We start from the raw sequence: 22,500 nt of genomic DNA on the forward strand, positions 1-22,500 counted from the left end.
CAAGGCGTGGAGAAAGCTGAGGTGACAAGCAGGTGCATGGAAGTGGCGGGGTGGGTCAGGCAAGGTGGATGAGGGTTGTGAGCAACACGTGCCATTCGCTCACCTCTCCAGCCAATCACAGGTGGTGCCTTCAACGAGTGCCACGCTCTGATTGGCTGCAGAGACGAGCATAAGGGACGGCGCTTCCTCACTGGAGGGTGGGGAGAGCACCTCGTCCTTGAGCGTCACGCGCTACGAGGACGAGGGCGACGGGGGGCTAGCAGGAGGAGGAGGAAGAGGAAGTGGAGGGGGCGGAGGAGGGGGAGGCGGTAGAGGTTGTGTGTCCTGCTGCCAGTGCTCCCGGCCGTGACGACTGACGATGTGCGCTTTGAGGTTCCACTTGAAGGTGGCGCGGTAGTGGCAGAGAGGACACTGGTAAGGTCTCTCCCCAGTGTGGGTGCGCAGGTGGCGTTCCAGTTTGGACCGCTTGGCCTGGTTCTTGCCCACGAACCTGCGCCCGCACACAGGACACACGAGCACGCGCGGCCTCTGCAACAAGACACACACACCTCACTCTTCCACCACACTATCATCACTACCACACCACCACCACCACCACCACCACCACCACCACACAAGCACCACCACAATCCCCAACACCACCATCACCACCACCATGACTGGCTACTATGCCCCATGAGACAGGCTGCGTCAGGAACAGTTTGAGCAAGAGACTTTAGCATCATTGGTTAGTTACACGCCAGAGACTCAAAGAAAATAGCGGCTAAAACGAGTCACAGCATGGCCCCGCCCGTCACAACCTCCCCTCTTCGTACTCCACTTTATAAGGTCACTAATTACTCCTCAACCGTACCACGCGTCACATCTATCCGGAGCTCTCATTCGTCATCATGGAGTTCACACTATAAAGCTTCCTCCAAGATAAAGTCATGGAGCTTTCACGCTTAACAAAAGGGCGGAGGAGCGAACACCAAGCATCTTTAACTCCACACCCCGCCCACCACTTTGCCTCGAGCAAATATGAGAAGCTGAATGCTGAACAAACACCCTATTCCCCCCTCCCCCTTCACGGTAACATTGCACCCCGCATTCTCCATGTCCCTCTGCCACTAGCACGCCCCACCTCGCCTCACGCTCTCACCTCGCTGAGGGTTTACTCTTTTGATCCAGAGACGCTAAACGCGCTTTTACGAGAGACAAGGGATTCAATTTTTGCTCAGTTTAAAAATTTTCTCATAAACGGAGCACGTAAGACTGAAGACAGAGGCCGACGGTTCCCTATCCACGGGCGCGTGCCAGCACCCAAACCCACTCGGGGCTCCTTGCAAGAGCCACGTGGAGCATCGCACCGACACCGTCCCGAGCCTGAAGCACAACTGAGGCCTGAGCTGCGGCGATCAGATAGAATGGAGCAGCCAATTAATTGCACGAACAACAATGGAATGAATAGATTCTTCGTCGTTCAGCGGCCAAGGCGACTCGGCCGGGGCCTCCTCACCAGCGCCGGGCCCGAGGCGGTGCCGGGGCGTCTCTCAAAGGTTGGCGGGGATGGCCTCGGGGCCGTGCTTGGCTTCGATGTGGGACTTAAGGTTGCCCTTCCTGTTGGCGCGGTGGGAGCACAGCGGGCAGCGGAAAGGCTTCAATCCTGTGTGGATCTGCATGTGTCGCTCGAGGTTGGACTTGCTGTTACGCCCACGGAATCTCTTGGAGCAGATGTGGCAGATCAGCTCCCTGCTGGGATGTCCGGCATCCCCCTCGTCCGCACAGGCCTCCACCACCATCGCCAGGTCCGAGGGGTGTGGCGAGGCCAGGCCGCCTGCCGAGGAGGACGCGGCGGCGGCCTTCCTCTGAAACACAAGAGCAAAAAGCCTTGATTTCGGCCTCTGCCTGCGTGCCCGCCTCCCTGGCCTCACCCACCGCCCCTCACAGCTTCCCCGCAGCCCCCTCCCGCTCCCTGCCCCCCCCTAGGCACTGCTCCCCTTCACAATCCCTCTCTTACAGGATTAACAGTAACACATCCTCCCTAGTTTGTTTCTTCTACCTTTCTTTTCATCTAGCATGAGTAAGGTTTGCCAGACATTTCCATGTAGACCAGTAAACTGGAGAGGAGAGAGGACGGAGGGATTAAGGAGGTGCGTATCATACAGATGTGTTATTGTCGAGGGGAATGAAGAGGTGATGTGTAAGGATAAAAAGATAAAAATATCATCAACTCATACTTTATTGAATCGGTTTGCAGCCATTTCACGTACGTACACTTGGTGAAAAATCATATTTGTGCCATAAAAAATCACAATTCCACACAGGAAACAAAAACTAAAGGTAAATACTCAATGCAACATAATTCAGGGTTTTCCTACAGAAGGTGAACACTGCGTGATGTCTCCACCAAGGAGCCGCGAAGGACGCAGCTTCCTACCACCGCAGACGCAAAGGCGGTGACAGCTAGGGTCGTACACGGAGCGTGGTAAACATGAAGGGCGTGTTGTGGCTGTGCGGGTCGCCTTCTTCACCCTCACGACCACGCTGACCGCCACCCTCAGCTTACCCTGGTCATTAATGTTAAGTTTCATTACTTGTGTATCAAATCGAAGGAAGCGCCTTTCCTCTCCCATCCTTACTATCGCCTGCGCGCCAGAATAACCTCCACGCAGCCTACATATGCAGCACAAAGTTGTGGTGAAGCCTAAACTTTACAGTTCCACACCCTGCACAAGACAACAACCTGCTGGAGCCCAACGTGACGCAGATATGCGTTCGTCAGAACCAAAGGTCAGAGCTGGGAAAGCCGTAGCGGGCAAGAAGTCGTTGGTCAGGGCTGGTGGCCGTACCCGTCGTGACCAGCCTCCCCTGTAGTGGCATCCTGCCGCACATTCAGGAAGTCAGTGAAGGGGCTGAAAGGGCTGTCATCCACGGAGTCCTCGTGAACCCGCTCACTAAGGGCAGCCTTCTCACGAGCTGCTTGTCGTGTGAGTGGCCCAGTTTCCTGGGCTATCGTGCTCATTTTATGAAACGCAAGCCCTTGTGTGGAATCCCGCCTTTCTGCAGCAACTTTGTGGACGGTGCTGGATTGTTGCTGAAACTGAGGGTCTGGTGGGCTTGCGAGGGACTCGGCAAGGAACCCGAGGCCAGTGGCGTCTTGTGATGTGCTGGAGTCGTCAGGAGTCCTGCTGTAAAACAGAGCCTGAGACCCGTGGCGGGACTCAATGTGCATTTTTAAATTACTCTTACGATTGGCTCGGTGGGAGCAGTGAGGGCACTGATACGGCTTCTCGCCTGTGTGGATCTGAAAGTGTCGGTTGAGGAGGTAGTTTCGCTTGGTGCCCTGAAACTGTCGTCCACACACGGGGCACTGAACACACGCCCTGACCGCCGCGCCGTCGCTGCCTTCACCGCCGCCGCCGTGTTGCTGCGGTGGCCCCTGTCGGCGAGAACACGAGCTTCAGCCACACTCCAACACTTCATATTCCTGACGTGAGCAACACTCCACACTCAATACAACACCGTCTAGCCATGGCAACACAACACCTTGTTGCTGCTGAGTCTGAATACTCGTGTCCCCTCGCCTCACCCTGCCATCACGTCATTCAACAAACACATCTGGTGCCAACGTGTTCCAGTGGCTGACATGACGCAGACAAGCAACTGACAGTTTCGCCTGCATCACATTTAGAAAATAAAGTTTACAGCATATATACAAAAGGAGATACACAGTGGATGACAGGATGGCCAGAAGAACGAGACGAGAGTGAGACACTCAAGGACGGTCCCTTCAGGTCTGAGAGGCTGCCGCTTGGTGGAGGATGCTGAGCTCAGCGTGAGGGAGAGATGAGCTCAAGGGTAACACAGGGACGCTAAGGTGAAGGGTGACATGGAAGGTGTCACATAGAGGGTTTCGTACACACAAGGAAACAAGATAAGATGACAATAATCACAAGGTGTCATAATATCAAAGCAAAGTCTTATGAAAATAATTATTGGCATTATCAATTATATGGAGAACCTGCAATAACTGCTACAACATTAACATAGAAACTATGTATATAATTAACTATATGGAAGAACAGAGGATGCGTAAGTGAAATTAGCAAGATGCTGGCAACAATAACAGTACGAGGCTGGCATGATGAGAACAAGGTGCCTGACGAGAGGCCTGGCGACGGGTGCTAATCCACCTTTCTGTCTGTCCATCGGGCAAGGCAGCGACGCTGAGTGTGGCGGGCGTGTGGTGTGGAGCGTCAGCCTCGCGGTGCGCTGTTCCCAGTCAATACAGACTCCTTGGCCTTGGCCTTGCCTGCGAGTCTCTTTGCGCGGCTATTAATGGAAGCCACGGCAAGGGTTCCTGCGCCCTCTGGCGAGGTGTTGCTCACTCCTTTATCAACCTGACAAAACCTATGCAGCGAGTCGCTGTGCTGCTCTTCTGCATGAATCATAAGCAATATAAAAATATTCAACACTTTAAAGCAAAAATTACATGTGTTCACTATTTACTGTCAGCACGACACCGTGAACTTACCACCAAAGGGGCATCAAGATTCCTATCACACACCACGCCCTGGCGCTTGATGCAAGGCTTCGTCTCCCCCATTGGCCGTGTGCGTAACCCCACACCACAAGCCCCCACACAGGTTCTGTCGCCCGCCCTGCAAAGTCCCACCAGAGTACTCACACTTTTCTTTTTTTTTTCATCAAAAGAACACGCAAGCACCACAGCTTCACGACGTGCAACTATTGTTGGTGTTCTGGGTCCATGGGGCGACGGAGGGCGGCGGGGGTGGCTCGTGGGCGGGGCGGCGGCGACACACGAGGAGGTGTTGCTGCATGTTGTACTTCTGGTTGGTGCGGTGGTGGCAGAAGGGGCACGAGAAGGGTTTCTCACCCGCGTGGATGCTCATGTGTCTCTTCAAGTTGTATTTTTGGTACCGACCGTGGAAAGTTTTCCTGCAGAGATGACAAATGGCCACGGGCTCCTGAGCCTGGTCCGAGGGCGGCGCCGTCGCCGACGTGTCAGAGGGAGAGTGGGGCTGATCTCCCACCACCACTGGGATCTGCCCGGCTTTGCCCTGCTGCCGCTGCCACGCCTGTCGACCATACGAGCCTCCTCCCTCCCCCTGCAAAGTGCAAAGATCTCAGAGGTGACCCAACACAGCCACACGCACACGACCTCAATCAGACAACTCCCCGGCCTGCCTCTCCTAACGTGCACCTTACAACTCTGCCACCACTCCACGTTATACTTCATGCTTTGCTTTCTGCTCTGTTTGATCTTAACCTTCGATACACAAGCCATATGAAGTATCCTTAGTGACCTCCTCCTCCTCCTCCTCCTCTGCCTTGGCGTTCACGCCCAGCCTTCTCTCCCTACACGAAGTAACATGGTGACAACATGGGTTTGCTGACCATAATTCTATGTACGTCGTACCCGTCTACCGCGGCAGGCGGCGGGGTATATCGAGCAGTGACGGTGAGAGCAGAAGCATGGCAACGCGGGACGAGGACACAGGCGTGCCGCTGAAGGTGTCGCAGGATGGAACGAGAGTACGCCAGCGCTCATCACTCAGTGCGAGGGGCTCAGCTCGCTGCCCGGCACTTTTTGATTCAGGTTTTCGTTGCCGCAGCTGGAATTCTGCGTCTGCTCGGCCACGTCAGCTGAGGAGGACTGGTGAGGCGGTGGGCGGGACAGCTCCTGAGTTCCGTGGGCGGCGGGCGGCAAGCTGTGCACGCGTTCCATGTGCCGCTCAAGGTTGTAGCGCCGGTTGAACTGGTGGCCACACTGAGTGCAGTTGAAGGGCCGCACGCCGCGGTGGATGTTGAGGTGCCGCTTCAGGTTGTACTTGTGGTACTTGCCGCTGAAATGCACTCCACACACGGGACAGTCATTCCCCTCCAAGGCCCCGTCACCGGGCGACACCTGCGACTGCAGTGCCCGGGGCAGCAGCACGGATGGGTGGTGGTGGTGATACGGGTTGCTCTGTAACACAAGGCCACACCTCAGATTCTGGCCGCCACAAAATTATCATTAACATCTTAATTTCCATATTACCCTCAGCTGAAAGAATACTGCTTAGGTCTACAAGCGGGGTCTGAGTGTTCAAGAGGACACTCGCACGCCAACTGAAGGAGGTCCCCGGGGCAGGGGTGACTCCTCTTAGGCCACATATGAGCAGACAGGGTGGAGAGCGTGACTTTTTGGATCACCTCACTACCAGACCTAAGGTCCCGCTGGCGCCCTGCAAGGCCCCACAACATCACGACCAGTATTCACCACACGCACGTGCAGCGGGAAGCGCACGAACCACTGTTTCTAGACCACCGACCGTCCTCCCTGCAGTTCTTCAGTTGCCGGCAGTGGCGAGGGAGACACGCAAGCACAAGTGAAGCAAAGTCTGCTCTGCCACTCTGTCTCAAACTCTTGCCAAGATTTGATGACGTCCACAATATAACAACAACAACAATAATAATAATAATAATAATAATAATAATAATATTAATAATAATAATAATAATAATAATAATAGCAACAATAATGTAACTGATGATGATGATGATGATAATAGTAGTAGTAATAATAATAATAATAATATTAATAATAATAATAATAATAATAATAATAATAATAATAATAATAATAATAATAATAATAATAATAATAATAATAATAAAAACAACAACAGCAACAACAGCAACAGTAACAACAACAAAAAAACAGAGCAACAACCCATGGTTGGTCAGCACACAGGGGCGCGGCGCGGCGCGTGGCGGGCGCCACTACTGTGGCAGCGTGGTGCCGTGCCTGGCCAGCAGGTGGCCCTTGAGGTGACTCTTTCTGTTGAAGGCGTGGGAGCACAGCGGGCACTGGAAGGGCCGCAGCCCCGCGTGGATGCTGAGGTGCTGCTTAAGGTTGAAGGTGCGCTGTGACCGCCGCCCACGAAACTCCCGCCCACACACACCGCAGACGGAACTGCCCTCGCCCCCCTCTGCCTCCTCCCGCCACAGGCCGGCCATGGGTGCACCTCCACCCTCCCCGGGGAAACCGCCGCACCCCTGCCGGCAGGAAACAGTCTAAGGTCACCACACCCTTGCCACAACACCCTAACACCACCAAAACACCCTATCTACAACACCACCAGCAACAATAACAGAGGAAGAAGAAAAAGACTTCACCACAAGCATTACAAAGACATAAGACACCAAGACAATTAGCGAGCTACGGACGGGCGCCAAGTTCTACATAACCAACACGGCAATGCAGTTCCCCACATGTGCTGCCGCCAGATTCTTACCACCACGCAAACCACTACCAAACTCAACCACCGTTGCTGCTAATCCTTACCAACACCACCTCCATGGAAACACACACACATACACACATACACACACAACGCCGACTATAAGGAAGTACTCTCGCTTTTTTGCCTTGCCCTACCACGCCTCTCCCACCCAGACACACACACACACACACACACGCACACACACACACACACACACACACACACACACACACACAAAGGACTGGCATGTTATCTCAAGGTTCCTAGGTAGTTATCATCCACCTCAGACTGCCATTGTAGGAGGAGAGCATGAAACAATAACAACATCGATAAGAACAGCGATAAAACCACGGAGATCAAGAGGTTTATTCTGTCAACTACACACACCTTAAAAAATAAATAAATATACGTGTTACTTGAGCTTTACTGTGTTTTCTTGAGGTATGACGAAACTACGAGAATTAAACATAAGGTACTTAGACAGTGGCTTAAGCTGGGAGTATAAACGAGGCCGAGTTGATGTCTGCTGTCTAATTCTGGCAGACTGGTATTTTTCTGTTATTAGGTGTGTGTGGAGAGAGAGAGAGAGAGAGAGAGAGAGAGAGAGAGAGAGAGAGAGAGAGAGAGAGAGAGAGAGAGAGAGAGAGAGAGAGAGAGAGAGAGAGAGAGAGAGAGAGAGAGAGAGAGAGAGAGAGAGAGAGAGAGAAACTCCCCCCTCACCTTGTCAATTCTTTTACATTCGCATCTTGTTGTGTCTTTAAAAATTGTAAATAGATGAAAGAAAAGTCTATGAGGAAAAAATAAAGAGCGCGGGAAAGAAAAAAAATATATGAACCGTCTGTGTGTGTGTGTGTGTGTGTGTGTGTGTGTGTGTGTGTGTGTGTGTGTGTGTGTGTGTGTGTGTGTGTGTGTGTGTGTGTGTGTGTGTGTGTGTGTGTGTGTGTGTGTGTGTGCGTGCGTGCGCGTCAGAAACAAAAGGAAAAAAATATGGAGAAAGACTCACATGGGAAGTAAAAATAAAAGGGAAAGTAAAAACCTGAAATAAAAAAAAAGAACAAAAGATAAAAATACGACAAAGTGAGAGAGAGGAAGGGAAAGAAAAAAAGTTAAAATGCCTGTGCAAAGCGAAAGAGAGAGAGAGAGAGAGAGAGAGAGAGAGAGAGAGAGAGAGAGAGAGAGAGAGAGAGAGAGAGAGAGAGAGAGAGAGAGAGAGAGAGAGAGAGAGAGAGAGAGAGAGAGAGAGAAAAGAACCAAATAAAAACAGGCAGATACGGGTACAGAGAACAGATGTATATAAATTCATATACACGATCAAGATCAAGAGCAAGAAAAAGAAACAAAACACAATATCAACAAGAACAAGAACAAAAAGACCAAAAAGATTAAAAATAAATATGAGAACAAGAAGCACACAGCACTTTATAGCACACCACATCAGAGAACAGCACTGTGCACCTACCTATAATGTACTGTAGCTGCAAAGACCACTGAGCACCAACCAGCATCACCACCACCACCACCATCACCACCACCAAACAGCACCACGCCACTCCAGCTCCAGCTTCTCCTGCCCCTCTCCCCTCGTGCGTCTATCCGTTCAGGTTGCTCTTGTGTCGCGTTCCTAAGTGTCGCCTCAGGTGGCTCCTCCTAATAAAGCTCTGCGGACACCAGGTGCAACGAAACGGCCTGATCCCCGAGTGTATGGCTAGGTGCTGCTTTAAGTTGTTTTTGCGGTTGCACCCGTAAAAGTTTTGGCCGCACAACAGGCAGACGGTATCGCTCTGAGCCCCCGGGTGTTGTGTGGCCTCGGCCTCCCCCTGAGACCCCTGCGGTGCTATGAACGACTCCTCGCCCTGAGACCCCGCCAGTATGACTTCGCCCTGCAAAAGTTAAAGCAATGACCACCTGTGCTGACCCATGGCAAGGGGAGGGTTGGGCTAGGGTTATCTTATGGCACGCATACACAAGCATTCATTCGCTCACTTATTCGCTCACACACTAGAAAACGCATACATAAAGCAGTTCTGTTAGATGTGCATAAATTTGACGAGAGAGAGAGAGAGAGAGAGAGAGAGAGAGAGAGAGAGAGAGAGAGAGAGAGAGAGAGAGAGAGAGAGAGAGAGAGAGAACTTGAACATCTATTATCCCGTTTTTCCCTGCCCGTTTTCTTAATACTATGATTTCCCTTTCCTCGCCCCTCTACTTCTCTCATCATTTACCCTCTCTCTTTACTTTCCCATCTCTCTTCTATCAACCTCACTTCCTTCGTCCCTCTTCCCTTCCCTTTCTCCACCCTCCTCCCCATCGTCAGCTCCTCGTCACAGGTAACTATAAAACACGTCGCTACAAAGATTCACGATTCATACCAAGTTCCTCTCGTGTTTTTCTACTTTCACAGTATTGAAGTGATCCAAGGGCGAGACTCCTTCAGTGCAGCCTCAGTGCCGCCCATATAACGAGGCTAGACTAGTGGTGGGTGTTAGCGAAGATGAAGATTAGCTCAGTAGATATAAGTGAAAACACGCTAAGTATGATAAAGATGAGGCTAAGTGATGAATGTGTGGGTGCAGTGGTATAGATGGTTTTACTCACTTGAAACGTACTTTTTCGTTTTCTTGATATCTTTTTTTTCTAATGTTATGAGCCAGGAACATTCTCACACTGCGAATCCTCGACTTTCTCTCTCTCTCTCTCTCTCTCTCTCTCTCTCTCTCTCTCTCTCTCTCTCTCTCTCTCTCTCTCTCTTTCAAGGGCACGCCACAAAAACACAAGCTGATAAAATTATGACGAATTTTTTATTAGAACAGCCACTGACACAGGACCTGCGGGGGAGACGGCTTCGGGGGAAGGGGAATAGGAAGGGGGAGAGGAGTTAATCTGCTTGTAGCTCCTCTTCACCCTTCCCTCTTCCCCCTCCCCCTTTCCCTTCTGCTGCTCCCCCTCCGGGCCACTAATCCACTGGTTTGACTCACATTTCCAAAAATCAGCGTCAGATCAGTTGAATACAAAGCTAAAAATATGTAGGTACGTATGTATGTATATGTGTGTACGTAGGTAGGCATGTATCTACGTATGTATGCATGTACGGATGTATGTATATATGCAAGTACTCCTCCACACACGAGCATTTTGAACCCTTGTGTTGAGCGCATGGCCGCTGCTGCTCCTTTAGCTGCTGCTGTGTTCCGCGTTGTTGTTGTTGTTGTTGTTGTTGTTGTTGTTGTTGTTGTTGTTGTTGAGCCCTCCGAAGAGAATTCTCTCTCTCTCTCTCTCTCTCTCTCTCTCTCTCTCTCTCTCTCTCTCTCTCTCTCTCTCTCTCTCTCTCTCTCTCTCTCTCTCTCTCTCTCTGACACACACACACACACACACACACACACACACACACACACACACACACACACACACACACAAACACACACACTGCTACGGCTGCCTTTTAGTGCTACAGCTGCCTTTGAATCCAACAGTTTCTGAGTGACGCAGGAGGTGGACGTGTGTGTGTGTGTGTGTGTGTGTGTGTGTGTGTGTGTGTGTGTGTGTGTGTGTGTGTGTGTGTGTGTGTGTGTGTGTGTGTGTGTGTGTGTGTGTGTGTGTGTGTGTGTGTGTGTGTGTGTGTGTGTGTGTGTGTGTGTGTGTGTGTGTGTGTGTGTGTGTGAGTGTGTGTGTGTGTTGCATGCAGTGTCGCGTGCAGACATGTTCCCTCATGAGTAACAGAGGTAAGGAGGATGCCTGCTCCCAGGAGCCTCCCCGCCTTGTCCCCTGGGTGGCTGGTAGGAGAGGGGCAGCAGCCATGGTTCTCAAGGAGGGTCTTAGGTAGGTTCAGTATGAGAATAATTATCCCCTGGCACGGTCCGAGGCAAGAACAGCTGCTTAGCCCCAGGTACCAGCAGGTGGACAACTGGTAATGATGGTAAATACTCGTACAATCGCGACCCATCACTATTGCCCCAAGGCGTTGTATCTGATGGGCTGCCTCATACGGCGTCGCCCATCGTCGGTGCGTCGTCATGTTGCTTGTGGAGTACCTGCCGCCATACATACAGCAGCCGGTCGTCACTATTCTAGGTCTGTGTTAGCAGTAGCTGCCTGAGTTTCAAAACGCGCAATGGCCGAGGAGAGTGACGTGGTGGTGCAGCAAGAGCTGGTGCCGGTGTTCCTACTGTACACGATGAACACCCACCCAGCCAGCCACTCACGGCCCTGACGCTCTAACACTGCTCTCTATGTATCCTAAGGTACCAAAATAGATCACTATCAATGAAGGGCAGCTGCTCGTCTTATCGTCATCACGTCAACTAACAGCTTGCAGCCTAGCACCGCCCGCCAGTGCGGCCACGATTATACTACATCTCAGGTCTTTCCCACCTTAGTGTGGTACGGAAACAAACCTCACTCAGATTAGCCCTCCTCCTCCTTCTCCTCCTCCTTCTCCTCCTTCCTTAAAGGCTCAGTTCTGATCCACTTTCTGTGCCTGGCCGAGCGCCCTATGCACGGAAGCAAAGTGGCGCTTCATGGACACTTTCTGGTTGAAGGCCATGTTGCACACCGGACACGTGAACGGCCGCAGCCCTGCGTGTATGGTAAGGTGCTTTTTAAGGTTGTATTTGTGATAGTCCCCGCGGAACACCTTCCCGCACTCCGGGCACGAGGAGCCCTTGAGGAGTGACACGGTGAGGGTCTGAGGGGTGGAGGGGGACAGAGTGGAGGAGGAGGTGGTGAAAGAGCCACTGCAGCTATTAGCTGCGGTGGACGATTGGAGGGAGGCTTTGGAGGTGACAAAAGCGGCTGAGGAGCGCGAGGTGGATTGGTCGGGAATGGTGAGAAGCGTGCGAGCGATGGCGACCTCCGAGGTGGAGAGATGCAAGTGTTCCCGAGGGCGCGGATTTCTGGAGGCCACCTGGAAAATAGTACCCAGGTCAGGAAGGACTCTCTCTTTCTTGTCCTCTCACTCATTTACTCATTCACTCACTCAATCAGTCAGTCACACTCGGGTCACGCCTGGAACTCTGCTGACCTAGTTACTTAATGTTTGTTTGACGTTGGGAATTCATTCTTCCCTTTTAACGAGAATGGCATCTTACGGGTATTCTTCCCTTATTTATTATGTTCTAGCCCTTGACCGTTTTATTTGCTGTAGATATATAACAAAATAAATAAATGCACAGTTCACTCACACAGGCGCATTCTCATTCATCTAATATTCCAAAGTACTTTCTTTCCTGACCCCTTTAGAAGTGAATTCCACATCGCCACACAAGTGCACGTCCTCCTCTCACGCCGTCACTGAGGAAACTGATACCACTAAAGAACGAAATGGAGACAATGAACGTGCAATCCTTTCTCTTATTTCATTTAAGAAGCAGACCACGCCAAGGGTAGGACGCCACCATCATCACCACCTCACGTTTCCAAGGGAATGAAGCGAGGAGGGATAGGAGGAGGAAAGAACGGAGGAACCAAGCGCAGGCTACGTACCGGATGATGTGTAATGAAATGAAGAAATGTAACGGAGTTTCACTATCATCCATCATCATCATTGTTAGCTCATGTGCACCTACTGCCCACACCTGCTGGTAAGGAAGGTAGCGAAATGCAAGTTGACGGGGGAGCAACAGAGATCCGTGTTTGGTTCCCTGACGAAGTTTTGTGCATATAGATGCCCTGACTAAAGGCTTGTTTCTCTCTACCGATAAAATAGATAGCGATGATGATGATGATTATAACAATAACGATGATATCAGTGCCTGATGAACGGAGCGACGTGAGCAGATGAGAAGGAAGGATGCAGGGACTACAGGATTATAGCGTGTGTCCCCTCCAACATCAAACGATATTTTTTTCTTTTGCGTTCCTTTATTGGGTCGCGCGCTTGTGGGGGCCAGGGGAGGGCAAGTGCAAGCTGGTTGCGTTTCCTTCCTCAGAGGCGTGTGAGGTGCTGTGTTGAAGGGTAGTGAGTGGTGGTGTGGTGCGTAATGATGTGTTGTAAGGTGGTGGTGGGGTGGTGTGGTGTGGTGTGGTGTGGTGTGGTGTAGGCTGAGGTTTTGAAGGGTGTGCCGCGCCGCCGCCCTCAGCCTCCCACGGTGGCGCCTGCATACAAGGCTTACAAGTTGCTCAAAGATTACTACTGCACATATGAAAACAATGGGATGGCGTGTCGCTCCACAACACGGATGACGTGTTTTTTTTTTAATTCTGTCTTTAAGAAATGTGTGTAGAGAGTGTGACGGTAAGGGCGGCCAGCGGGTCCCGAAGTACTGGGAGAGCCACTCATCCGCTGGGACACTCCTCAGGTGTTGGAGCAAGTCCGCTCCTCGCAGCACACGCGTCACACGCCACTCCACAAGGTCAGTAACTAACTAGCTTGTCTCATGTTATATTTCATATTTATCCTACTGGAAGTTAAAAGGTAAGTCCATGAGATTCTTTTGCTTAAGTGACATCAATATAATACGTAAGACACTGTCCACCAGCCACTGAACATGCACTCAATTCGGGCATTCGGGCTGCGGCAGTCCCGTCTTCGGGGATAACTGTGTTGTCTTCCTCTCAGGCTAGTGAGGCGGTGGGCGGCCCGCCTGCCATTGATCACCAGCACGGCGACTGTCCCGGCAGCCGCTCTGTTAGGGCTGCAGCGGCTGAGGAGGACAGTCCGGCGGCGCGGGGGTATCCCTCACAGCCTGAGGGCCCTGCGTCACCGAGGGTGTCGCGGGGGAGGACTTGGGTTGTGCCGCGGCCCACTCCTGCTGGGCGGGGGCGGCCTGGTGGAGGCTCTTCACCCCGTGCACGGTCTCGAGGTGCCTCTTCATATTACACTTTTGATTAAAGGCAGCAGGGCAAGACGGGCACAGGTATGGCCTCGCCCCGCTGTGGATGCTCATGTGCCGCTTCAGGTTGTACTTCTGGTACCCGCCGTGGAAACGCTGGCCGCAGGTGGGGCAAGCGGTGAAGGTGGTGGTGGTGGCGTGGTGCTCCTCGCTCCCCTGCAAGACAAGGCCACTCTCAGACCACCACCATCACTGCTCCTCCACTACAGGCTACACACAGCTGGTCTACACTTGGCGCGAACCAGCTGACTAAGAGAGGATACAGCAGCAAGAATGTGACGCCGCTGTTTAACGCCTCATGCACTCACGCTCAAAACAAACCCTGAAGACGGTCCCAACAACCCTGCCGCCAGGATATTTCTCTGAAAAACTGAACACCTTGCTAACCGTCGGCATCACACACACGTACGCATGGAAATGGGCTCCCTCTCACCCCCAATCATTTTTATCTATTTCATTCATTTTTAGTAAATAAATGGATAACATTTTAATAGCTTTTATTTCATTCTATCATTCTTTCTTTATTGTAGTCATTCAGTTTTGCTATTTTTGCATACATATCACTTATTCTTCCTCTTAGTTATGAGTATGTGTGTTGCGGTGTCAAGAACAGCTCATCAATCCATCAATCAAAGATAAGGTAAGAAAAATGACTGCTTTCCACCTCTTCCTGCAGCTTATGTACGAAAACTAGCGCCAAGTTCCCTCTACAGGCTGACAAGATTACTTCCCTCTCCTTTGCCTCTCATCCCTCCATTCCGCTCTCAATCCCCAACCAACGTTCAACCTTTCCTCCCACCGTCACGACCTAACCCTCTCGCAACCCGTTCCTCACCTCAGTGTTCACCTGATGCATGTTTACCTGAAGGATTGTAATGCCTCCAGCTACATGAAGCAATATCAAGAAGCGTGTCTGAGCCCCGCGAGATGGGACAATAGACCACGTCTTTTTTTCTTTCTTTCTTTCTTTCTTTTCTTCCTTTTTAAGACAAAGTACGTTTTGATTGTTTTGCTTTTTACATTATTTTTGACGTTTGGTGTTTTGTTCTACTCTTTGATTATACACTTATCACAACACTTATCGCAGTTAATAAGTATGTACGAACATTTTATGACACACAGATGGAGCTTGATAGGGGTGGTGTGTGTGTGTGTGTGTGTGTGTGTGTGTGTGTGTGTGTGTGTGTGTGTGTGTGTGTGTGTGTGTGTGTGTGTGTGTGTGTGTGTGTGTGTGTGTGTGTGTTACCAGCTTTACAACACAATTACGCACAAAGAACACGAGTCACAAGAAGTCACACGAGATGAAGTTCCCAACACAACACAAGTCTTCCCGCCCCCGCCGCTGACCCCATCACCTTTGGCTCGGCTCACACCGCGGCGGAGGGAGGAAAGAAGGGGGTGGGGGAGGGAGCTTTGCGGGGCGGGGGTTCACGAGGGAGAGGGGGATGGTGTCGCTTCACGTGGCGCTCAAGGTTACTGCGCCTATTGCAGGAGAAGGAGCAGTGGTAGCAGGTGTGTGGCTTAGCCCCCGTGTGAATCCAGAGGTGGCGGCGGAGGGAGGAGCGACAGGTGAAGTTTCGGCCGCACGCCTCACAGAGCAGGGCGTGGGTGGGGCTGCCGGGGACGATGACCTCCCCGCCCATCGCCTGCAACGACGACAAGGTGCTCAGCCCTCCGTCCGTCAATAGGCCGCCCGCCCCACCCCGCTTCCTCCCGCCTGTCAGTGAGCCTCTCCGCCCCGCCCCGTCCCACCCGCTGCTGCGCCGCCTTAAGACTGCATCAATCAATCACTCAGCGCCCATCCCCCTCCCGCCATGCCAACCGCCACCCCCATACGTCCCGCCCTGTCCTACCCTCCCGCCACCAAGTCCTTCATCTCCTTAGGCTCAGGACACACACACACACACACACACACACACACACACACAAACACACACACACACCAGCCTCGTCCGGGTGTAGGTCCATCCCTTCAAGAAGTACGTACACTCAGGTTCCTTAACTTCCAACACAACTCATAACTCTAATTAATCCTTTATTTTCGAGTAACTGTACAAAGCTCGACTACAGACACAGAACAGAACTGGGAACTGAACGACTTCTTCCCAACCCTCGATCCCGCCTTGCTCTGCCCCGCCCAGCCCCGCCCATCCCAGACCTGCCTTCCTGCCTCTCATGGGTTGGCGGCATCGTTGGGCTGCTCCTTCGTGGTGAGGTACTGCGCGTCCCCTGGAAGCCCATGGTGCACCGAGAGGATGTGGTACTTGAGGTTGCCCTTCTGGTTGGCGCGGTGGGGGCAGTAGGGGCAGAGGAAGGGCTTCTCGCCGCGGTGAATCATGAGGTGCCTCTTCATGTTGTACTTCGAGTAGCGACCATGGAAGGCCTTGTTGCAGAAGCGGCAGTTCACTTTAAACTGTTCATCTTCACTGGCGGTACTGCTGTGTGGGGCGAGGGGGCGCTGCTGTTGCTGTTGTTGGTGCTCCTGCTGCTGCTGCTGCTGCTGGTTCGGTGGTGGAGGAAATGCATGGTGGTGGTGAGGGTGATGGGCCGAGTGAGTCTGTAAAGCAAGACTCCCGTTTAGTTGCAGCCACTTCACAGCAACTTGACGGCACAACATCTCTCCTCTCTTCTGCTTCTTACCCCATAACAAAAGAGCGGTAGCATTGTCTGCTTTTCACCTTTCATGTTTATCTTATTTATCTCTATTTCTTCCTCTTCCTCCTCCTCCACCTCCCTCTTTAATTTTTTCTTTTTTTTTATTTCTTGTTTATCCTTCCCTTTGAGTGGCATCCTGAGGACGCCACACCGAAGACCCAGCCAAGGAAAAGACCATCGCAGAAAGCTACACTAAAAACAAGACTCATCAATAAATGCATCACATAAAAGACAATGTCATATAAATGACATGGGTTTTGTTCGTCTCAAAGGTGACAAACTAGAAACACATGTGCGTGAATTTAATTATATGTGAGTTTCGTAAAAGGCAATAACAACACCCTTGATTCAAGAACAAGACCATTGGACATAACGCAACAAGCTAAGCTACAGTGACATGTATCTCTTCAGTCAACAACTTATCCCATCCTAGATGGATGGCACTCGAGCTGATCACAAGGATGACGACTGGCAAAGAGGAGTGACAATGGGCCGCCTGCCAAGGAGCCTGTGAGGCCCCAGCACTGCCCTGTCTTACTGAGCAGCGCTACCGACCAGCGCAATGCACTGTCTCCTAATGAAGGTTCACAGCAAGGATAATGTCCCTCTACGAGGCTGACCCAGGCGGGCGGCGGCGTCTTGGCGGGGCTACGTCTTGGCCTGGCCCGAGACTGGGCTGGAGTCCCCCACCACGGCATCAGCTCGATCCAGCAGCTCGCGGTGGGCCTTGAGGATGTGGGTCTTGAGATTACCCTTCTGGTTGGAGCGGTGCGGGCAGAACGGGCAGTGATAGGGCTTCTGCCCCCAATGGATCATCATGTGCCGCTTTAGATTGCGTCTCTGCCGCACCCCGTGAAACTCTTTGCCACACACGGGACAAAAATAATTAGTACGCTCTTCACCCTGTGACTCCTGCTGATGCTGCTGGAGGCCTGCCTGCTGATGCTGGAGCGGGGACACCATCTCCTGTGTGCGATACAGCAGTGGCGGCTCCATCTGCAACACACAATGGCACCGGCATCAGTGTCTGTCAGCCTAGACCCCTCTCCATGCTGCCGGCACCATCACCACCACTAGCAACCCTCTCCTGCCGCCTTCCCGCGCCTCCTCCAGAAACAGGCCGCCGCCACCGATACCCGGTCACCTCCCGCCCTTTTCTCACACATAATAACTCAACCACCACACCACCACACCACCACTGACAGGCGGCGCTCCACCACCTCCCAAAACTTGCCCTCCCCTCCACTTTTTTTTTTTTTTTTTACCAAACAACCCTGAAGCGTGCTGGCGCGCACGCTGGTGATCCTCGCTGGTATACAAGGCGGCCAACCAAAAATTTCAGTTAATGGAAAAGAAAAATCACCATAATCATAGCTATTTATTTCAATAAATTTCTGCTTTAAATAGTTTTCTTTCTATAATAGCTAATAATGGTTTTCCTTTTCGATAACTATTAATATTCTTCTTTTCATTAATAACTAGAATCTGTCTTTCTTTCCATTATAACTAAATGAATAATGCATTACCTTTGATCTATATGACTGTCACAGGGAGGCTCAACCACTAATAACATAACATGATCACGTGCGCTGCATCATTAGTTGGAGTCCTCGTCAGGCGGCTCCTTCATGGTGCTATAGTCGGGGCCACTCACACCCCCGATGGTGCAGGAGCTCAGGCAGAAGCGCAGGCTCTGGCCGCTCTTGCCGTGCCTGCGCTGCAGGTGGCGCTTGATGTGGGCCTTCTGGGTGGCGCGGTAGGGACAGTGGATACAACAGAAGGGCCGCAAGCCCGTGTGGGTCAGCACGTGGCGGGCCACTTTCTGGCGACGGTTGCTACCGCGGAAGGTCTTCCCGCAAGCAGGACACTCTGCTTCCTCGCTGCCCAGTGCCTGCAACAACAACACATCAACCCTCACACCCTCTACCTCCCCCTCTTCTACCTCCTCCTCACACGTCACTGGCTAGTGCCAACACAACATTAATTATTGTCAACATCTTTATTGTTTATTCAGGGTACAAGTCATCACAACACCTCCACAACAACAGTCACTGCCACGAGTCAGTCATACCGGCGGCCTCTTCTACACCAGACAAACAGAGATTCACTAGTCTGTGTTCTTGTTATCATTGTTTTTGCTGAAGTGAGGTAGACAGGGTAAGTGAGGGGCTAGAGAGGGGCGGGGAAGGGTTAGATGGAGCTGGCTGGGGTGGAGGAAGGGGCAGGTGTGAGGGCTGCGACAGTTGGTGTGGCGGAGGGCGGCCATCCCGCCAGGCGCCCCCGGCAGCTGCCCGCGGGGAGTGTATGCGCTCTAAGTGCATCTGGAGGTGGGCCTTGCGCTTGGCACGGTAGGGGCAGTGAGGGCAGGGGAACGGGGTCTCGCCCGTGTGGATACGCATGTGGGTGCTCAAGTTCTGGTGGCGGTTGCGGCCGCGGAACACCCTCCCACAGACGCAGCACATCACCATCGCCACGGCCGCAGCCCCCGCGCCGCCGGCTGCCTGCAACACAACACCACTCAGCGCCTCCCGCCCGACACACGCCTCACAACACCTACACAGGGTGAGGCTCAGCTACCGCCTCAGCCCTAAGTAGTAGTACCTCATGCTTCCTTACATATACTTGCCGCTACTCATCACAAGCCAACCACTACACGCCTTAAGAAATAATCAAGTAAATCTACGTAACTTTTACCGACGTGTTTCTTATGGCACTGCCTTACCTCTCCCCTCCCCTCACATAAACACTTCACTAGCCCAGCACCTCAACTGCTCAGCCTCCGCCAGCAGCACCAGGGGTTCCTTCGTCGTCCTGCCCACAACGTGTAGCCAAACCTGCTATGAATCCTCCAGCAGTACTGCACAGGCCGTCGCCCGCTTCACCTTTGCTTGTACGTAATACAGAGCACCACCACCACCACCACCACCAAAAACCATCTCATGCACTAAACCCAAATCCAACAGCATTTCCACGTAATCTGAACAAAAAATACATCATCTGTCTCTGAGCTGCAACTCGCCACTCTCAAACAAAAACAAACCAATTAATAAGTGAATACACCAAGTGGCACCACAAACCATCTCACCACAAACCAAACAACCCTCCAGGTATTTGCACAATCCTAACATTAAACAAAACTACTGCTTCCCCCTCCATCTCTGCAGCCACGTGCATCTCTGAGTGGAGGGAGCGGCTGTAGAGGCGGCTCAGGGCACGCTGGGGCCGAGGCCGGGGACAGTCTCGGGATGCAAACGTAAAATGTGGCCCTTGATGTGGGGCTTTTGTCTGGCGGTGTAGGGGCAGTGTGGGCAGGCAAAGGGCCGCTCCCCTGTGTGGGTAAGCATGTGCTGCTGGAGGTTCTGGTGGCGGTTGCGGCCGCGAAACACCTTGCCACAGACAGCACACGTGGCAATCCTCTCCACCACCCCCTGCACCTGCGGACAACACAACCCCCATCAGTGAGGCCCCTCAGGTGCCACGCCCACGCCACACCTCCACCCACAATACATCATTACCACCGCTGCTTCCTTGGGGGCGTCACCACACCAAGCATCGCCCACTGTACACCTTTCCTACTCTGCCCCCCGCCCCCCCGGCCACCTTCTTCCTACACCCACCAGCACTCGGCAGTAAGGCGCGGCGGTGACGAACAGTGACTTCTTGTACGGGAACCTCTTATGGCTTTTTGCTGTAAACAGTAATTAAGCAGCGCGAGTGCGCATGCACACACACACACACACACACACACACACACACACACGTTTTCAGCCTTCCCTGTGCACGCATGAGTGGTATAATCAACTCCTGTCACAGCCACTCCCTAAACTTATGCTTTGAAGCACAACGCTGCATCACGTTACACAAGTTCTCTTCGTGCACGCCCTTAGACCCAAGCCACTATCCTCCCTAAGACATCCTTGCTCCTCTTTCACGAAGACGCTGAATGGAGACCTCAGGGACTTTGCGGTGACACGAGCACATCATAGCACCAGCAGCAGCAATGTTATTAGTACATCATGCAAGCAATGGCAGCAATGGTAATAACGGAACTAATAACAGCAACGTGGTACTAAACTTCACTGACTTGTAACGCATCCCTTCTTCCCCCCAACCCCACAAAGCAACATTCCACAAGTCACTCTTCCTCTCCCCTCCCTCCCTCCCTCCCTCTCTCCCGCACGCCTCCACAGACCACCAAGAAGTTTCATGTCAGGGAATTACTTTCTTAACTTTCATAACGCAAAACACCACACGATACAGACATTACGAAAACTTTAGCGTTCTCTCTCTCTCTCTCTCTCTCTCTCTCTCTCTCTCTCTCTCTCTCTCTCTCTCTCTCTCTCTCAGTATTGCAAAGGTAACAACCCTCCCAGCACGAGCCCACACCGCCCGCCGCTCTCCCCTTGAAGCATCTCACCCTTGCCTACATCCTTCCCTCCCTCCCTAAGCCTCTCCTCTCCTTCACCTATCGCTAATGTCACCTTGGACACCGCTTGTCTTCATTACAGATGACCAGAGTAACAAGGCCAGGTGGGGACTCTGCCACCCAACACCAGACGAAGAGCAGATGTCACGAGGATGTAGGAAGAGCACAGCTTCGTTAAGGTCTTTATTCAAAAAAATAAAAATATTACATCAATCAAAACAAGTTTCCATATTTACGAACAAAGGTTGAAAGCCGCGGAGGAGGTTCAATGTGAAGCCCGACTCAGCCACCACAGGGGCGGGGCGGGACTGGCAAGTTATCTTGGCACCACAACAGCACGGTCAAGGGACGCACAGGGCACAGCAGGGCGGGGCGGTACGCATCACTTCCTTAGAAAAGATGTGTGTGTGTGTGTGTGTGTGTGTGTGTGTGTGTGTGTGTGTGTGTGTGTGTGTGTGTGTGTGTGTGTGTGTGTGTGTGTGTGTGTGTGTGTGTGTGTGTGTGTGTGTGTGTGTGTGTGTGTGTGTGTGTGTGTGTGTGTGTGTGTGTGTGTGTGTGTCAGTGACGGTAGCACCTCAGTGTGTACGAAGTAACCCTGTCGACTCAGAGCAAAACGACCTGCAGCAACAGCACCCGTAAGGGAAGGAGCGTGGGTGGAGCCTTGATCGGGAAGGGACAGGGGAATGGAAGAGAAGGGGAACGTCGCGTTCAGTTCAGCTCAGTAAGCCGTGTTTGGTCTTAACGTGAATTTTGAGGTTGCTGAGTCTGTTGGCGCGGTGGGGGCAGTGGGGGCAGTGGAAGGGTTTCTCGCCAGTGTGAGTCATCATGTGGTAGTGCAAGTGTTGCTTCTTGTTTCGGCCGTGGAACAACTTGCTACACACAGGGCACATTAAGGCGACCTTAGTGCCCAGGGGCGGCACCCCCACGGGAAACTCCTGCCTCCCCTGAAAAGACAAAACAGCTCCACTCAATGACATCCCGGAGGCCTCACGCTCCATACCTGCTCCCAGGACCGCCGTGCGCACGCCAACACCCGCCCCCCTCCTCACGCCACACACACACACACACACACACACACACACACACACACACACACACACACACACACACTATCACAAGTACACATACACATACACACACCGTCTTCACTTGGGGGCGGCGCCCAATTCCAGCCCATGAATGGTTCGTATGTGTTCCCGCAAGTGGTCTCTGCGGCTTGTTCTGTGCGTGCACAGAGGGCAAATGTGGGGCTTCTCCCCTGTATGCGTCTTGAGGTGGTGGCTCAGGTGCTGGCGGCGGTTTCTGCCTTGGAAGACCTTACAGC

The 22,500-nt window shown here is 52.3% G+C and overlaps 2 protein-coding genes across 28 annotated transcripts in view; both read right to left on the bottom strand.

The window, feature by feature from the left end:
* The window catches only part of LOC135103447 (longitudinals lacking protein-like), a 62,613-nt gene that overhangs the window by 14,320 nt on the left and 25,793 nt on the right, over positions 1 to 22,500 (bottom strand). Inside the window, exons 5-6 of one of the 27 annotated variants that reach the window (XR_010270043.1) lie at positions 4,517 to 5,111; positions 3,212 to 3,421 (exon numbers count right to left, since the gene is read on the bottom strand). The exons of 9 other annotated variants lie outside the window; for them this stretch is intronic. Coding sequence is in view for 14 of the 18 variants with exons in the window: in XM_064009665.1 (XP_063865735.1) it covers positions 2,813 to 3,421 (609 nt within the window). In the remaining 4 variants the exon portion in view is untranslated. 17 more of the 27 variants (XR_010270044.1, XR_010270045.1, XM_064009704.1 and 14 more) reach the window with 17 other exon arrangements.
* LOC135103449 (zinc finger X-chromosomal protein-like) lies at positions 539 to 8,863 on the bottom strand. Its single transcript, XM_064009708.1, has 2 exons — positions 8,731 to 8,863; positions 539 to 1,847 (listed from the first exon to the last, which is right to left on the bottom strand). The coding sequence occupies exon 2, from the start codon at positions 1,779 to 1,781 to the stop codon at positions 1,533 to 1,535; it is 249 nt and encodes an 82-aa protein (XP_063865778.1). The 5' UTR covers positions 1,782 to 1,847; positions 8,731 to 8,863; the 3' UTR covers positions 539 to 1,532.

Source organism: Scylla paramamosain, chromosome 9 (genome assembly GCF_035594125.1).
Source record: "Scylla paramamosain isolate STU-SP2022 chromosome 9, ASM3559412v1, whole genome shotgun sequence".
Taxonomy (NCBI): Eukaryota; Metazoa; Arthropoda; class Malacostraca; order Decapoda; family Portunidae; genus Scylla; species Scylla paramamosain.